Source organism: Neolamprologus multifasciatus, chromosome 23, assembly GCF_963576455.1.
Source record: "Neolamprologus multifasciatus chromosome 23, fNeoMul1.2, whole genome shotgun sequence".
NCBI lineage: Eukaryota > Metazoa > Chordata > Actinopteri > Cichliformes > Cichlidae > Neolamprologus > Neolamprologus multifasciatus.
Window position 1 is genome coordinate 26098 of NC_140460.1, and position 19378 is coordinate 45475.

The following is a 19378-nucleotide window of genomic DNA, read 5'->3' on the forward strand; positions in this document are numbered from 1 at the left end:
TAGAAATCCTAATAAGTGCTTGAGCAGATTTGCTTTCTTACACTTGCATTGATGCACACAATTTGGTAATAGAAATTTTAAAAATGTAGTTTATTTATTTAGGTCACAGCAGCGTTAGTGTTTCTCAAGCATCCAGCATGACCGAGGACACTGAGCAGATGTTTCTGTGCAGGTCAGACTTCAGGAAGTACTCGCGCCTTTTTGAAATAGAAAAGAGGTCATTCATCAGGTTGAGTTCGCTTCCTGCTTGGCCTGTGCAGTCTAAGACAGATGTTTTTGCACTTTTATAGCTGTGGCTGCATTAGACAAAGGATTAAATTTTTTTTTTTTTAAATGCTTGAACAACCAATCTGAACAAAAACTTTATTGCAAAGATTGGTATTTACACGAGACAAACATTTATCAATAAACTTTTACTGCATTTTACAGTTAAGCTGTTCAGTGAATCCTCTTCCTTCCAGGGGGTTCAAGGCAAATCAGCAACATCTTCACAAAGACGTATACATAAAACCTGGATGTCATATCTCCCAGACATGTCTGAGGTCTCCAGGGCTTTAAGAAATCCAGCAAAGGTTCCAAAACAGAGACTCATGTTTATTTTGTCTGTGATACAGGAGCCAAAACTGAACCATCTTAGTTCACCAAGCTCCACAAATGCTCAGTTATAACACGAGTCCAGGGAGTTCAATAATAATAACGAAAATTAGAAACTCAAATGCATTTTCATTTTCGCCCTTTACCACTCTTCACCCCTCCTTTGCCACCCTTAGCCTGTCGTCCCTTTCCGTGCTTTCCTTTGCCTCCTTTAGCGCGTTGTTCTTTTCTCTGCATTCCCCGCAAATCTTTCTTCATACGCCCGTCCACCACCTTGAAGACTCCTTTGACACCAGGAGGCCGTCTCACCTTCTTCCCAGTGCCCTTTTTGCTCACAACGTATGTTACTTCTCTCTTTTCTTTCCCCAAGCCGGCTTTCTTGTATATACTGAAAGAAACACAAACAGTATTGAAATTTTCTCCTGGGTAAAACAGCCAGTTAGTTTTGTCTTCGCAGCCCCACAGATGTGACAACATACCTCTTCAGCTGAGCCATCTTCTCCCTCTCAGAGATGTCCACTGTGTTGACAACCGCTTCTGCTTTCTTCTTGGCCTGCTCCATTTTTTTCAACGTCTTGAAAAGAAACGGCGGAATTAATACATTCGGAAATACACCGATTACTTCGAAAAGCTCCTCGGGCTACAAGTGTTTTACCCTTCTCTTCTTCCTGGCCTTGGCCTCAGCAACTCGTTTGATTGGCCGAGCATTGATCTCCTTCCATTTTTCTTTGTATTCCTCCACCATCTCCTTGGTGACCGGCACCGGCCTCTTCCGGTGTTTCCGTTCATCATCGAGGAACCACTCCGGTACTTCCCACGGCTCGTCAGAGGTGGCGAACCTGAAACGGCATGCACAAGGTGTTATTCGTGATCTTCACTCATTCCAGCAGGTTTAAGCCTTATTTGTCAAAAACAAATGTTAACCCAAGTATACGCATCGTTAGATGCAATCAGCAATCTGAAAGGCAGATTCTTTTCCATTAGTACCTATTGGGATTGACTCAGCAAAGTTTTAGGTCATAGTAGCTGGTACCACTGCTCGACTGGGGTTCCAAGCAATCCGAGCAGGTACTAAAATGTGACGTCGTCAGAGTGCGTGCCACCGATTAGCTGGTCAGTGGCGTCACTCGATGAGTCGCGCGAGCGTCTCCTTCCAAAAAATCAAAACTGCCCTTTTTGAAACCTGAAATGGCTACAAAACCCCCCAAAAAAACAACGCCATGGTCCCAGAGTCTGCTGAAAAGCCACAGACGGAGCACCAGGTATTAGGGCTGTGCCATTTGATCAAAATCTCCATATAACAATTTCTCATCCCGACAACGATATAAATCACAAAACGGTGCATTTTCTGTAAATTCTGTGAATCTCGGGCAACTCGACCTGTGTGAAGTGTGGGCGTCGTGCACCTGGAGTCGAGCGTTTTAACCGATACATAAAACGATATTTTTTTAGACATAAGTTGTAACGGCTGCCATTTTCTTCTTCAGTAGTTATTACATGGCGTGCTGCAGGGAAAAGCCTGTTCTAACGTTTGAGCCTAAGGTTTATTTTGACCACCTGACGGCTCTTTTCTTCTCATCCATAAACCCTCTCCACACTCCTTCACGTGATTCTTGCGTAGGTGGTAGAAGAGAAAAACAAGTTACTGCCGTATACAGGTTTTTTTTGTGACACCACGAAACAAACGATGGCGCGTAACATGAAGCGACAGATATTTTCCTGTCGTCATCCGACATATTTCATCATATAGAACAGCCCTCCCAGGTGCATCAACACTTTGACATCCACCTTTGTTATAGCGTTCGTGTCGTATACTAATAAGGTCACAGAACGCTCAGCAGCATTAATAATAATAATAATAATAATACATTTTATTTGAAAGCGCCTTTCAAAACACTCAAGGTCACTGTACACAGCAGAATAAAAGCAACATAAAAGCAAGAAGTTTACAGAATCATAAAAGGATAAGACATAAACAAATAAAATAGGAAAGTGGAGAGGTTATGTGGGATAAGCTATTTTGTACAAGTGGGTTTTGAGTTTGGACTTAAAGAGAGAGAAGGAAGAGATGTTTCTTAAATCAGGAGGTCGGGAATTCCAGAGTCGTGGAGCAGAGCAGCTGAAAGCCCGGCTCCCCATGGTTACAAGACGGGGGGAAGGGACGGAGAGTGAAAGGGAAGAAGAAGATCTGAGAAAACGAGATGGGGCGGTGATCTTAACCAGGTCAGAGAGATATGGAGGAGAGAGATGATGAATAGCCTTAAATGTGTACAAGAGTATTTTGAAATTGATGCGATATTTGACCGGGAGCCAATGAAGCTGCTGCAGGACAGGAATGATGTGGTGGACAGAAGGGGTCCTGGTGATGATACAGGCAGCAGAGTTCATCGCTATGATGACAACCACGGACATTTGCTAGTTCTGGATTGTAATGGAAAAAGATCCAAAGCGCACACACCTGTGGAAGGAGCTGTCCACCAGGTCCCTTGCCCTCTTCTTAGATGTAGCGATCTGAGTGCCGAGTGCCAGGCCTTCTGGACTCAGGATTCTAGCTTTCTTACCTAAAGAAACAGTCAGTCATCCAGAGTTACACACACACAGGCTAAAAACAGAATATAAGCTCTAAAGCATGAGATAGGACATATAGACATATCAAATATTGCTGAGATGCAATGGTGCATGTTATTTAACTTAAGAGCACTTTCATTGGAAACCATGCGGGTTATTCAAATGAGTTTTCAACCCAGCTGTGGCAGCAGCAGTGCAATACTTCAGGTTACAAAAGAGTTGAGAGGTGCAACACCAAAATGGATGGGTGCCAGCACGCAGCACCGTGCAACAGGGGGCGCTCACCAAGCATGAAAACTGACTGGCAGACTAAAGGTTCACCACTGAGTGCAAAGATGCACTGAGGAAGAGTTTCAGCACTCGAAAACTGACAAGCAAACAATTTAGAAGATTGGAGAATTATGTGCTGCCTGGCAAAAGCATAGTTTCTTTGTAGGGCTTCAAACGTAGGGCATAAGATGAGCTCTGTCAATTGTTCTGGAGCCATGTGCATAAATAAAGAAATGTCTATATGCGACATTTAGATGATGACGAGAAGTGTTTGGGGATGCTGAGGACCTCACTGTCATACTCACTGGTACTTTCGACAGGAACAACCTGGAAGTCGCCGTCATCGTCGACCTCTCCTGATACTCCACCAGCCCCCCGAGCCTGCTTCATTCTGGTAATCTCCCTAAAAGGAAACCGATGAACATGTCACCTGTATATTAGCATTAGTTCATCTGCTGTTAAGAACAGTTTTAAGAAATTGGAAATATTGCAGATTTCTTTTCAGTTGCGCAATCAAACAAAGCTTATTAATTATGTAACACACTGGACTAAAGAGAGCCACACTTAATGTGCTTTTACGTTTCATCATCGCTGCTGTCATCCGAGTCACTGTCACTCTCCTCTGCAGCTTCCAGTGATGGTCCTGCCTTTTCCTCCTCTGGCAGAGCAGCTTCTTGCTGCTGCTCCTCCTCCTTTATGTCTTCCTCAGCTTTCCTCTTTTTGCCTTTTCCTAGAAGTAAGAATACATACAAGGATAGCTACTAGCCCCTCACAAACACAATTTCATTTAAAGCTGTGAAAAATAACATGTATGTGAACGTGTGAGTGTGAAGACATGAACACGAGGAGGAGAAACACTTCACACCTGACTGTTTAGTCCGGAGCCACTCGGTCTGTTTGAGCTCGCTCTCTGCGTCTCCTTCGAGGCCGATCTCAGAGAAGATGCCCTACGGGTACAACATCAGCACATTTACACACAAAGCACGGCGAAAGATCAGAAATCAAGTAGGAAGCAGGTGCCACATCACACAGTGAACAGGTGCAGCAGAAGAATACCTGAGCTTTAGATGTTGCGTTACGAGTCAAACACATACCTTGCTGAACCACAGGTCGGCCTGTCGCTCCATCTTCTCATCTTTTCCCTCTAGTTCCACCACCAAGCCACCATCCTGCTCTTCATCCTCCTCCTCCTCTTGGTTGGTAAACTTTACTCTGAAAACCACAGAAATGAATCGTGAACTTGAAGCTCTTCTAGAAAGGTTGGGCATTCTTTCTGGTAAAAAAAATAAATAAACAGACTTAAGCTTCCAGGGAAAAACAGTAAGCATCAAACTTGTGGAATGACAATAACAATTCTAGTAAATCAGTCTAGTTTGAGACCAACTCTGGTAAAAAATAAAATAATTTGTACTCACTGAACATGTATACTAGGGGTGGGTTTTAATAATCGATTCATCGATTAAAATCAATTCTGGCTTGGATAACGTCATATCGATTCATTAAAATCCTTTTTTAATATAAATGTATTTTGCCCAAAATTCCAGAATCTCAGGTGAAACGTCACAAATTTTCGACAACCACCAAACATTTAAAACAGTAAATGAGAGCAGGAACACGGCTTCTGCACAAAGACGTAAACACAAAGCGCGGACCCGCCAAAACATCAGAATCAGTGAGATGTCGCCTTTCTCACCCGACGGCACAGACACGGTCGGGGCTGAAAGCCGACAGCTCGCTGATTCTGATGTTTCGGCGGGTCGAGCTTTGTGTTTACGCCCTTTATGCGCTGATTCTGAAGCTGTTAGTTTGATGTCTCTCCAAACAATATTGACCGAACCAGCAGCAAAAGAAGATCCAAACTAAGCTTCACATAAACATCGTCATGAATTCACTCTGACTTTTACTGTTTTGCTTCCACCAGGATAAAATCACACTTCATGCACAGCTCTCTCTCTCTCTCTCTCTGTACTTCATGAACAGTTTCCCGTCTATCCCCGAAATCAGTTTTCTGCATTATTCGCTTGCTTGTTACGCACAAGTCTACCGTTGTTTACAGGCTGTCGGCCGCTGTTTTTTTTTCCCTTTTACTTACTTCCGAAAAGAAAACCTAATTTCTGCCGTTCAACAGGCTTCTGAACAAATTTAAACTTTTTAAAATTATACAAAATGCAAAACGCTGTGTCTGTAATAAAACCGCTGTAACTTCAGAGGTAATGTTCATATGTTGATTAATGGTTTTCTTTCGTTTTTGATCTACTGCAGAATATTTTTATAAAATCCCAGAACAGGAAAATCAGCTTCATGTGTTTTCTGTGTTTTATCTTCAGCTGCTTTGACACAAAGGCATCTGCTGTGATGCTCACACCTTTGATAAAGTCTGGAAAGTGTCAGCTGCCTTTTTATAGATAGAAAAATATGTAAATGTACTGATCTGAATTATAATATTTCTGACTGTCTGAGGCAACATTTCCCAGATTAAAATCGAATTGAATCAAATCAAATCGAATCGAATTGAATCGTGGATCAAATCGATTCAGGACCTTGTGAATCGGAATAGAATCGAATCTAGAAATCAGTGACGATACACAGCCCTAATGTATACATGCTATTCAGTGCTTAACACCTTTCTAAAGAGAACTCCTACAGAGCCAGGCACCACATCACCAGTACCTCAGAGTGCTTTTGCTCTGAATGGCCTCTTACTTCTTTTTTGGTGCTTTCTTTTCCAGCTCCTTTTGTCGCCGTTCCACCTCTTCCAGATCCTCGTCATCCAAATCAGATGCCAGTGACATTTTATCTGCATCATCGCCATCTTCATCGGAGAGGTGAAAATCATCGTCTTCATCTACCAGAGTGTCCGCTGCCTTCATGTCCCCCTTTGATATGTCAACAAGCACCTGAGGGACAGAGAAATTAACATGAAGCCGCTTCTCGGTGATAAAGCTTGTGGTACTTGAACTCTGTGGGAATCAGCGGTATTCTGATCTTGAGTTTGGTGCTTTTGGGAAGCAGCGTGTGACGTTTACCTTTTTCTTCTTGATGGAGACGAGAGAGAACAAGGACGAGTCCTCAGTGGAGGCGATGGACACACCCGGTAGATCCATCTTCAGCTCCACTCTCTCTCTCTGCTTCCGCTGCTCCTTCAGCAGTTTCCTCTTCTTCCTGCCAAATCAGCAAGAGACAGTTTCTTGGTTTGCCCCTACAACTGCATCCGTGGCAAAAGCTAAGAGAGGTGAAACTAAAAGTAAAGTGTTGCTTCTCTTTAAGGCAAGATGCACCTATCAAGACAAAGTAGGAAACATGAGGAATTAATGTCACAGAAAACACAAAAAACTAAAGCGGTTCATACCGTTTGAGCTCAGCCACCTCCTCAGCTTTCAGCTCTGCCAGCTTTTTCACCATTTCTTCCTCCTCATTGTCCTCACCCTCCTCCTCTTCATCCTCCTTCTTTCCTGCTTCTTCCTCTGAATTGCTCCCTTCTTCATCCGAGCTTAAGCTAAAAACAATGTAGAGATGATTTATGTGTGACACACTTTAACAAAGATTCAATACTTAAACTGCTTTTTCTTTTCTTTTTTTTAAACCTGATCTCCTGGTCGAGCTGCTTAGCCTCGTCTTTCAGTTTCCTAGCTAGGTATCTCCTCAGCTTTGACCTCCAGTTCAGCAGCAGGCTGCAAACGTGAGAAAAGACATGCAAACACGGCCCGTGTTAACAACACTTCATGCTACAACACGTTCTCACACCATCTGATGTATGTGATGTGCAAGCACAGTAAAGTAGCAGCAGCTTACTAAAGCACAAACGTGGCGAGAGATGGAAAAGCTCACCGGAGTTCTTTGCGGCCCAGGACTTTGATGTCACGACAACACTCCTTTATTTCATTGCTGGTTGCTGAGTGAAACTCCAGATCAGGATTGTTGAAGGTGATCTGAATGAGACAGAGCAAGAAAAGCACGTTTTCTTCTTAGTTCTTATTCTTAACAGGACTGTCTCAAAGCCCCCCCCCCCCCCCCCCACACACACACACACAAACAAAAAAAGCTCACCTCACTGGCTTTTCCCAGAAAGTCAACCGGGTTCTCGGCTTTCAGAAAATCGGTCACCGTGAAACTGTGGTAGAGCGTCAGATCTCCATCTGTATATCCCTCCGCCTGCAACAGAAGAAGAGCTGCTTCATCACTGATGGTTCATTTCTGGGCTCAAATGTGCCTTAAAGTAAGTCTTAAACCTTGTGACTGACAAATAAAACAAAGTGTTTAAAAGCTAAAAAGTTCATAACAGGCAATCACAGCCAGATCTGACATGCTTATCGTGACCAAACACTTGTCAGTATACATGCCTTTGGCTTCTTTACAGGGATCAGCTCCTTCACAGTTTTGGCCTGCACCTCCACCTCTTTGAATGCATACTTGGGGTCAAAGAACTTGCTGTCGATTTTGTCCGGGGCAACAAAACCTGATGATGACAATGGGGGAGGTTTAGGTGAGGCTTACTCAAGAACAAGGTCAAAATGAAGGTCATTATTTATTGTCTTCAAAAAGCGAATGAAATAATAAAGGTTGTGCTAATGACACCGACCCTGACAGATGACAAAGATCTCAGCAGACTCATTCCTGGATGCCTGTGGTTTGGTGGCCTGTACCTTCTTGAAGAACTGCTGGAAGATCCAGAGCAGAGGCTGGTAGTCTTTGGAGCGAAACACCTTGGTGACAAAGGTGCCTCCTTTGGTAAGAAACTCACAGGCCAACTTCAGAGCCATGAGAGTCAAGTGAGCTGTGGGTGAAAAAGGGAGGATTTCAATGCCAAATACTGTGGAAAATGGACATGAACTAGTTTCGGCATAACAGAGACAAAATCAAAGAGTGGTAAGGATGTATCAAAGAAGAACCCCTTACAATCCTTATCAACCAAATTAAATAATTTTTGGACAGTGTGAATGCTGTTTTACTGCAGTCTGATCTCTAGACGTTTTGTCTCGACTCACCTTGGGAAAAGGCATCGTGCTGCCAGTTAGCTCCCACATTTGGGGCTCCATCGTTTAACACAACATCCACTTTCCAAGTCTGAAGCTCCTTTCTGAGAGACTGTACAACGGAAAGAGTGTCTCATCAGTTAAAACCATGTCACAAACACAGCGTTGGCTGTCCACATCTCTACTGTTGAAATATCATCTCTGATTTTATGTTTTTTCAGTGATGCTGTGAACAGCAGCAGTTTTCTCACCTGTCTGCATTTCTCAGTGGTGATGTCTTCTTGAAGTGTCACCACGTTGGGGATGGGTTTAATGGGGACCAAGTCAACACCTGAGAAGAAGAAACCACTCTTATGGGGAAGTATTGTCACACGCATTACAGCTGCTTTAGAAGCATAACAGAAACAGAGTCATTGGAGAAATTTGCACTCACCGATAATCAGACTTGAAACAGGCATAAACTTAGACGCTACCTGCAACCTGGAAAAGGAGATTTTGAATTCAACTTTGATTATTTTGCATAGTACAAATCACTCATTTATCCGTTTTCGCTTCTGTCATGACGTATTGTACCGTATTGTCATTTCTGTAAGGCTCGTGCATTTTATCTTGTAATCACAGCAAAAGAAAGTCTGTGATTATAGTGAACCAGAGTCGTGCTCACCAGAGAGGAGGTCGAGGTTGGTCACACACGGTCCTAAGTTAATGCAACTTTACACAAACTGCAACTGTACAATCACCAGTCAGCTCCTCTTCCCTGACTTTCTCCCCTAACACTTCTGTCAACGTGGTCGCTCTTTTCTCTCTGTCCCTGACTCAGCTGCCACTTGTTATAACAAAGACCTTTGGTGATCGTTCACATGTGACAAAAGCGAATGACCAAAGACTGCAAAGTGGTCAACTGGCCAGCTTCCCCCCAGAGGGGTTACTTCTTTTCCTTTTGTTACCACATACGATGGCATGTCTGGTGACGGGATGCTTACCACCCTCCAGGTGCAGCGCACAGATCCACCAGAGCTCGGGCTTTCTGCAGAAACTGGAACTTACGGTTAAGCTGGATCAGTTTGAAGGAGGAACGAGAGCGATAACCTAAAAATAACACAAAAAAGGAGATTTAAAAGATTGCCAGCAGTCTGCAACCCACACTTTATATCGATCGGAGCTTTAGCCTGCTAATGCTAATATCACGACAGTCTCGAGCTCGTGTTGTTTTCCGGTACTCTACCTGTTTCTTTGGCCAGGTGGTAGAATTTATCTTTCCGGGTCTTTCCGACCTTAAGTTTCTTCCCCATATTTGCTGCTTTACTTTTACGCCGGACCTTAACACACAGATATGTCACACACTCAAAACACCCCTCTGCCTATGAAAACAGCACGTGTACACGTGCCGGCGCAGGACTACGACGTCACACTTCTTCTTCTTCGGATTTGTTTGTTAGTTTCGCGCATGTTCCGCCACCTGCTGTTAACAACACATTACTACGATATCTTAAATAAAATGCATTATTATTATTATTATTATTATTATTATTATTATTATTATTATTATTATTATTATTATTAATGCTGTTGCTGCTATAAATATATCCAGTTATATGGACAAGATTAGTACTAGACACACAAAAATAGCCCATGTTTATGAATTGCTATTGAGGGAGAAGGACTGTTCTTGTCATGCATACAGGGCGATCGTGGCTCAAGAGTTGGCAGTTCGTCTTGTAATCAGAAGGTTGCCGGTTTGAGCCCCGACAGTCTCGGTCGTTGTGTCCTTGGGCAAGACACTTCATCTGTTGCCCACTGGTGGTGGTCAGAGGGCGCCAGTGTCCGGCAGCCTCACCTCTGTCAGTGCGCCCAAGGGCAGCTGTGGCTACAATGTAGCTGCCACCACCTGTGGGTGGATGACTGGATGTAGTGTAAAGCGCTTTGGGGTCCTTAGGGACTAAGTAAAGTGCTATACAAATACAGGCCATTTACCATGGCAGTCTGAGCAACGTAAAATAAGACTGTAATTCATTCATTCAACAACTCTCCATTACCCATTATTTGCTTTCATCTAATGGCATCACTGTTTACAGATCAAAAATTAATTAAGTGAAAATAACACACCATGCTTGGTTTGCTGAAATTACAGAAAACAGGGATCTACAGTATTTACTCTGGCCTATACTGGTGTCCGGCGTGCTTATAGTTTTTCAGTTACAAAGGTGATGATACATTTCTGTCCATCCATCTCTTTAGGAGCTAATCCCAGCTGCTATAGGGCAAGGAGCGGGGTACACCCTGGACAGGTCACCCATCTGTCGCAAAGAGACAGACAACTATTCACACCTACAGGCAATTTAGATTCACCACACCACACCTTTGTTTTCATTCAAAACAAAGATTCACCAATTAACCCAACCCCATCAAACTATGATTATTGCTCCATGGGTTAAAAAAAATAATTTGGTCAAATAATTCATAACTCCCGCCTACAACAAAGACTGGATCAACAAACAACTGCGGCCATATTGTAATAGTATATGGGGTTTGTTAATAAACATAACATCATTTTTTAAATCTTTATCAATGTTTATTTTGTTATTTTTTATCACAGCCAAATGAATTTAGGGAAAACACTTTAGTGAAGACTACAGCTGTCAGAAAGGCCTGTTTCTGGACCGTGTGTTGATCAGTCCCAGGACTGAGAAGGCACTGGCTGCTGCCGTCACCAAACTGATGGCCCCAATGGCTCGTGAAGCCTGTGGAGACAAGAAGGAGGGGCAGGGCGTGGACTGCTGGTTAGAATAGGAGCAGCAGAGGCTGATTGATTTTATTGCATATTCACAATACAGCATGATTCCAAACTTAACAAGACTAACTCATTAGTCTGTAACTTATAAGAGGAAGCAGGCAACAACACATTTATTTACAGTAAACCTTTTTTTTACCGTAAACTGTTTTGAGCTGATTATTTAATTCAAAGCTGATTTGTTGTGTATAGATTAGGGCTTTGGCAGGATGTATTTGGCTCTTACTAGCTTTAAAGTAGATTTGGATGTTGTTGTTTTCAATACAGAACATGGTCATAATTAAAGCAATTCTAAGATTATATGTGGGTGAAAATAGAATTATGAATTATATTTTGGGACAAAGTATCATGTTTTCATTTTAGTGGTATAGTAGAGCCCTGGGATGGATAAATCCCTGATGTTAAGGTTCACTCTGATTTGCCACTTTGGTCAATGTTTTTAAATGTCTGACAATGTGAGACTATGACAGGGCCAATGTTTTGGATTTATTAGTCGCTTTTAGTGACACACCAGACAGAAGCAGAACAAACAATGAGAGACCTGCTCAGACACCCCCTCCCCGTAACGAAGAAGGGTAACGAAGTGCTCGCAGTTGCTCCCCAGCAAGTCATAAGAGACCTCCTGGCCAATGAGGACTTGTGCCCGCTGGATGATTTCACAGACAGGGAGGGGTGTGTGGTTGTGGTCATACTTGTTGTTGACACGGTAGGAATCACTTCCCACTACCTCCTTCAGTAGCTGCATGCGTACCACTGCCTTCCTGCTGAAGACAGACTTCACACTGGACATGGCAGCTGCCTGGCTCTCATCTGTGGGAAAGGAGGAGATGATTTTAATTTAAATTGTCAAAGGGAAGAGAAGAAAGACTCTTCTGTAGGCTAAAGCTAATGATGCCAGACTTAAAGACCAGATATAAACACATTAGCACAGTGAAGCTGGAGGATGAACGCTAACCTTTTTTCCACTCGATAAAAGTTAACGTGAGGGTTCCCGATGTTTAGAGACAAATGCAATCACAGGATGCTGTAAACGGACCAAACTTCAGCCAAGAGAACAACTGAGCTGTACGTTTTCTTTTTTTTTTTTTAAAATCTCTCAGTCAGAACATGCTCTATCATGTTCAGGTGGAAACTAGCGAGCTAACCTCCTGCTAACTTCAAACTCAGTTAAATTTCATAACTTCTGTTTTCATGGATGCCTGGATGTTAAACTGAATTGTTACACCTGGTAAAGCAGCAACGCTGATCATTTTATTAAGATGAAAGAATTTAGACAGTTTGTAACGCTCAGTTATACCGCAGTGTTCATTTGACTTTGGGACCTGACGCAGAGTTTGGACCCAGAAACAGCTAATGACATCAGACTAAAAGACCGGATAGAAATGGGGACGTTTTCAAGTATGAAACAGGGGGAGGGGATGCCAACATCTGCAGATAACAGGGGCCACACGCTTGTCAAAAAAGGGTAAAAACAAGTTTTGGTTAAAAGGGGGTGAAAATTGTGATATGTTATCCCAGCCCGTTTCACAGTGAATGCAGTTCACTATGAAAAAGGACATTTTTACAGGACTCTGGGTGTATTTGTGAAAAATTAAGAACATCCTCTCTCTTTCCCTGGAAAATGCACATAATCATCAAAAAGTGTGAGCACCTCTATAAAGTTTCTGCAGTTTGCTGGCCTGGAGCATTCAGACGTGTGTAAACACGATCCTACAACATTCCCAGGAGTGGACATCATAGCCCCACGATGACCCAAGAGCTACATCTCAGACTAAAGGCTTCAGTTGGCATGTTGAATGTTAAAATTCATGACAGCTAGAAAAATACTGAACCAGTATGAATAGTTTGCCAAGATAAAGCCTCTTTTCTCTAAAAATGAGCATGACAGGAGAGTTTAGGTTTGCAAAGCTGCATCTGGATCAATGGCCCTCACTTACTAACAGTGCATACACAAAAATGTGTGCATGATTTATGGACACAAACATTTCATGCACAAATCAGTGATTTATCAGTATTTTCATACCTGAATTAGTTTACATGTTACTGTACATGTTACATGTTACTAGTCACTGCACAGTGGTGTCAGAGTGGGTATTTCAGTTTAACAGGTCAATGAAGTTGTAGTGTATTAATTTTTAACCTCCTTTCACTCTTCCTTCAATTATTTGATAAACGACATCTCAGGAGTTATGAAGTGCCCAGACCTTAGTGAAATAAACAAAGCTAAAATTAATTTGAATTCAATTCAATTCAATAAAACTTTATTGATCCTGAAGGTTGACCCCGAAGGAAATTGGGTTAAGGCTGCCGACCTTTGCCGGCGCCATCTTACCCTCCGACCATACATACATTAGACAAACATCACATGGGGAAGACAGGTCAGAGAGGTATAACAATGGAAAATGCACAACATGAGAAAGGCGAGGAGAAAAATAACTCCTCCCAGACTGAGCTCCAACAGGGAGATCAGTTTGACAACAGAAAAAACACCTCAGCACATAAATCATCACATCTCACAACATAAAGACATGAGCTTCGAAGGCGTTTGGAGGGGGTGGGGGTGAGTGTAGGTCTGTGTCAGTGTACATGCGTGTGCGTGTTCCATGTTCAACCGAGAGAAAGTGTCTCTTCACCCGGTTATGCAAAAGTCAACAATCGATCAGCGCGGATAGCCTTGAAGGAAGGTTGTTGTTCCAGTCAGCTTCAACCTTGGCAGGCCTTCAGCTGGTGCCAGTGGGATGGCCGTATGAGTGAAGATGGTGAATGTTTAGGTTTAGTGCGAACAACTGCATCCAATTTTACAATTGGTCTAATGTCCGTCACTGGTCACCAATTCTCTCAATTCCCGTTGTTCTTCTCCAAGATCGTATCCATATTGAGTTCAAAACACAGTCTGAGTACTCACAGCCCTGCCCATCGTCTATCATGTCGGCCAGACTTGTGGGGTTTTGAACAGCTGTAGCCGCTTCTTGTACTTCGATAAGCCAGGTCTGAGCCAGCTCCAATCAGCCAGAACTCTGTTATCGTGGTTCCGAATTGGTAGATGTCGTTCATTGTCCTCCATCGAGAGTGTCGCCAGACACACGATGCAACCGACCATCGAGTATCCGGCAGCAAATGTCTCCGCAGGACAATCAGGCTCTCCCAAGCCCAGGAAGGTGTCAATCCCGTTACGGGACCACTTGATCAAATTCATAATTCTTTCGGTTTTAGAGAACAAGACTGAGAAACTCTTTGAGGGTTAGAAAGCGAGACTATACAAAAGACACGAGAAGCCAAGCAGGAAAGATAAGGGAGAGAGAGAAGAATGCGACCGCCTCCGTCAAGAGCCAAGAGAGAACTATTCTCTAATTGAATTAAGCATCAGGATGTAGTTTGTGATGTGAGCCTTTTAACCTCAGTCTAAAACATAATATAAAGCGGGTTTATGTCAGATTTGTGAGGATAGCTGCAAGTTTTACGTTAGAAACTCTTTTACTGACCAACAGGAGTTAAGTTGATGATGTAACCATCTCCCAGGTAGAGAGCCCAATGCTGATAGGCTGGTCTGAAAATCTCAATGAGGTCACCAGGCTGGGGATCACCGGAGAGGGCAGGAAGGTCCAGGTCATTAGAGGCCATCTACACAGAGAGCCACAGAGAGACATACATGCTTAAAAGGACATTTAAATAACAAAAATAACAGAAATATTTAGTTGATAGAATATTTGTCATTTTAGAAAATGTGAAATCTGTAACACACTTGCAAAATGTGAAGCATTTCTCACTAGATTTGAGAAATCTTATCGTTGCTACATGATTACAGATTATATAATTATTACTGATAAGGAAAACTGCTGCTAGAGTGACCACTCACTCATATGTGTATCCCTCTCTGCTGTCATTCAATCCCCAAAACACACATGGCTAACGCACATTATCCAGCAAACTTACATTAGAGTTTTGTAGTTGTTTATCCATCCCACATCATGCTTCCACAAATTCTAAGAAGAGAGGAAGAACAGAGAGAAAATCCTTTCGATTCAGCTGATAAATACAAACTGCTTTTACACCAAGAGATGGAGAAATTCCACTTTCCTTTCCTAGTCTGATAAGATTCGAAAGGGAAAATAACAAAATTCCCAGAGCAAGAAAATGCTAGATAAAACACAATGTAAAGGTCACCCATACATACACGCACGTACAATACACACCAGCTCGCACAATACGCACATGAGCTCTTGTTTCACCTGTGCTGCCACAATAGCAGCAGCACAAAAGGGAAGCTGACAGAAAATAGTTTGAGCTCAGGTTATTTCACACAGGAAAAAAATATTTCACCTGTCATTTCATGTCTTTAATTCCCTCTCTCTCTTATTTTTCTTTCCTGGACGATAATGATTACAGTGTGAATATTTCCCAAGGTCAGAGTTTAATGTTGATTAAAATTTCACTTGGATGGCATGAAATCAATATCTGCCTGGGAGAGCAGCTGCTATATCCATCTCATTATTAATGTATGGTGCCCAAGACACATTGAAAATAAGTGTCCATACATTATTCACCAAATCAAAACCGCATCAGCATCTGAGAGCTGCCACAAATACAGAAACATACATGTATAAAGTCATGTGACAGAAGTATATTGTAATAGCTAAATCGAGGTTACAGACCAAATAGGCAACACTGAGCAAACATTTTAAAGAGAAAAGGCGTCCAAGAGTAGTACTTACTCAAACACCAGCAGCTTTTTCTTCCTCACCATTTTAATTCCCCATCATAAATTCACACAAAACCATAAAGAAATTCAAGAGAAGAGAAAAAAAAGAGGTTCGAACACGGGTTCCTGAGAGGATGAGCAGATTTTGAATATCTCAAAGCAAAACGAGAGGCTGGAGGTCCTGGTGGAGGTATTTCACTGTCCGCTGTGCTGACTGATAGCAGTTTGTCCCAGCTGTCAAAGTGACACACACATATAAACACGCACACACAGGCATTTCCTGCCTGCTTTTGTACCATTCAGAAGGAGCTGTTTGCACATATATAGCTGGTTTCAGATTAACTCTGATCACTGTTCCTGGAAACTGACAGATGCACAAAATATCGTGGAGTTTAGGTACAACACCTGGTGGACTGGTGTCAGAATAACAACCTGTCTCTAAATGTTCAGAAGACTAAAGAGATGGTTGTTAACTTCAGGAGGAGCTCAATGGCCCACACCCCACTGCACATCAACGGATCTGCTGTTGAGATGGTCAACAGTGTGAAGTTCCTGGGTGTGCACATATCAGCTGACCTCTCCTGGAACCTGAACACCACCATCATGAGGAAAGCCCAACAACGTCTTCACTTTCTTAGGAAACTGAAGAAGGCCAGTCTCCCTCCTCCTATCCTCACATCATTTTACCGGGGAACCATTGAGAGCGTCCTCTGCTGCTACATCATTATCTGGTACGGGAACTGCACCCTCACTGAAAAGAAGTCTCTGCAGCCGATCGTGAGGACAGCAGAGAGGATCATTGGAGGCCCTCTCACATCCATCTCCTAACTCTCTGACAGACACATCATTCGACGTGCGAACAGCATAGTGAAGGACACTTTCCACCCCTCACATGCACTGTTCTCCCTCCTTCCATCTGGCAGACGGTTTCGCAGCATTAAAACTGTAACGACCAGACACTGCAAGAGCTTCTTCCCCCAAGCAGGCAGGGCGCTCAACTCACTACCACAAAAGGACTGATATAAACATACACCTCTACAAACACCTTGCAATAATCATCAAAAGACTCAAAAACAACAAAAACTACCACAAATCCACTACAACTGGTCCTGGGAACAGTATGCTTTGCACACTCAGTCACAGAGTTCTGAACACACACCGAAATTAAATTATATTTGCACATTTTGCACATGTCTTTGTCTTGTCTCGTCAATAATATCCTGACAATAACTTGAAACTGGTATTCAATACCTACTGCACATTCCACTTTGTATTGTCTCTGTCCTGTCTTTGTTCATCTTTGTTTATCGTACAGTTAATATTGTATAGTTACCATTATAGTATTCTATTGTATAGAATTGTATAGAATTGTATAGTTAGTAATTAGTACCTTTTTATCCCTTAATTTTATTACTTATTTTTAGTTCCTAGTTTTATATCTAGGAATTACAAATAAATAATCAACCTAGCTTGTGGGGATAGGTTGATTGGATAATCCAAATTGCCACTAGGTGTGAATGTGCGAATGTGGTTGTCTGTCCCTGTGTGTTGGCCCTGCGACAGACTGGCGACCTGTCCAGGGTGGACCCCGCCTCTCGCCCTATGACAGCTGGGATAGGCTCCAGCGCCCCCTGTGACCCTGAAAAGGAGAAGCGGAAGCGAATGGATGGATGGATAGTTTTATATCTCTTGGAGATATATCCTTTATATATGTATAAATGCACCATGGGGGGCTTAGGGTGAAACAGCATTTCGGTACACTGTATACTGTGTATACTACTGTATTGACAATAAAGCTCTTGAATCTTTACTTTAGTAACCAAACTGCTGCTGAGATTACCAGTTTGGCTGTATACAGTGCTGTAAAAAAGACGTTAACTCTTACTTTTGTAAATCGTAAATTAACTGTGATTAACCACTTTTTTGTGTGTTTCTTTAGAAAGCTGAATTTAATGTCACTATTCACACTCAGGCCTGATTACTGCCAGATATAATGAATCAAAAAATCAATAAAACAGAACCTGTCTGACAAAGTGAAGCTGGCAAGAAGACCTCAAAAATCAGCACATCATGCCACGGTCTAAAGAAACTCAACAGATGAGAAACAAAGTCATTGACATCTATCAGTCTGGAAGGGTTAGGGTAATTTCTAAAGCTTTTCTAAAGACTCCAGTGAACAACAGTGAGAAAACCTGGGATAGTGACGAACCTTCCCGACCAAAATTGCAAGAGGACAGTAACGACTTATTCAAAAGGTCACAAAATAACCCAGAACATCTAAAGACCTGCAGGCCTCACTTGCCCTAGTTAAGGTCAGATTTCATGATTCAACAATAAGAAAGAGACTGGAAAAATGGCATTCATGAGAGAGCTCTAGAGAGGAAACCACTGCTGACCAAAAGGAACATAAAGGCTTGACTGCCAAAATTTGACAATCCTCAGGAGTTTTAGGAAACTATTCTGTGGACTGATGAGACAAAAGCTGAAACTTTACCATAAAGGAACATCATAGTAACAATCAAACATGGTGGTGGTAGTGTGATGGTCTGGGGGGGCTTTGCTGCTTCAGGACTTGGACAACTTCCAGTAAGTGATGAAACCATGAATTCTGCTTTCTACCAGAAAATCCAGACAAAGTATGTCCGCCCCGTTCGTTCCCTGAATTTGGCTGATTTAAAAATGTTCTGCAAAGAAGGTAGGCGAAAATTTCTCCACACTGCTGTGAAAGACTCATTGCCAATTACCAAAATGATTGCTTGAGTATAGGTCTTGCTGCCAAGACTGGCACAACCAGTTATTAGGTTTCAAATGACCTTTTTCACATAAAGCCAAGCGTGGATAGCTTTTTTCCCCCACTCTTGATCATAATCTAAAAAGTGCATTTTGTATTTACTCTGGTTATCTTTGTCTAATGCTAAAATTTGTTTGATGATCTGAAAAAGATCTGAAAGTGTGACAAATAAACACACACAGAAGAAAAAGAAATCAGAAAGAGGGCAAATACTTGTTCACAGCACTGTATGTATTCTAAAAATGGTGTGTGACCTCTATCAAACTGGGATAGGGCACAAACATCAACCTGGGTTGAGTTGCTGTCTTATTTTCATTTTTCAAAGGTTTTTACCTTTGGTTTCGTTTTAAATTAGATTTTAGTTTAATTTGGTTTTAATAACAGGTTTACCGGGTTTGGTGCTTATTGTTTTCAGTTTCACTGTTTTTTTGTTTTACTTTCACTTCACTTTCACTAAACATTAGACGTTTTTTGCAGAAACATGTGCAGAGAGTCTGTTTTTTAAATCGTATATAGATATCCTGGACAGTCGTTTACAGTAAAGGAGGGCTCCGGGTCGGACACATTCTTTGCTCATTGATTGGCTGTTTCCGGACAACCGTTTCGTCACTTATCTCCGCCCCCTGTCCTGAGACTGGAGCTGACGCTGGCGGGGGCTGCGTCAAGTGGAAGAACAGGAAGTCTAGACACTT

General features: G+C 42.4%; 2 protein-coding genes across 2 annotated transcripts; both read right to left on the reverse strand.

Moving 5' to 3' along the window:
• Positions 1 to 349: 349 nt before the first annotated feature.
• Positions 350 to 9835, reverse strand: ftsj3 (FtsJ RNA 2'-O-methyltransferase 3). Its single transcript, XM_085151655.1, has 21 exons — positions 9631 to 9835; positions 9389 to 9494; positions 8839 to 8885; positions 8657 to 8736; positions 8418 to 8517; positions 8012 to 8206; positions 7773 to 7888; positions 7480 to 7584; positions 7261 to 7361; positions 7017 to 7103; positions 6782 to 6928; positions 6459 to 6594; positions 6136 to 6329; positions 4527 to 4644; positions 4298 to 4379; positions 4012 to 4162; positions 3738 to 3835; positions 3053 to 3155; positions 1250 to 1433; positions 1074 to 1168; positions 350 to 982 (listed from the first exon to the last, which is right to left on the reverse strand). Exons 1-21 carry the CDS (start codon positions 9695 to 9697, stop codon positions 724 to 726), a joined length of 2571 nt encoding a protein of 856 aa, XP_085007781.1. The 5' UTR covers positions 9698 to 9835; the 3' UTR covers positions 350 to 723.
• A 955-nt stretch (positions 9836 to 10790) lies between these two features.
• Positions 10791 to 17229, reverse strand: plaat1 (phospholipase A and acyltransferase 1). The gene is made up of 5 exons (XM_085152197.1): positions 15909 to 17229; positions 15130 to 15179; positions 14679 to 14817; positions 11738 to 12006; positions 10791 to 11146 (listed from the first exon to the last, which is right to left on the reverse strand). Exons 2-5 carry the CDS (start codon positions 15154 to 15156, stop codon positions 11045 to 11047), a joined length of 537 nt encoding a protein of 178 aa, XP_085008323.1. The 5' UTR covers positions 15157 to 15179; positions 15909 to 17229; the 3' UTR covers positions 10791 to 11044.
• Positions 17230 to 19378: the final 2149 nt, after the last annotated feature.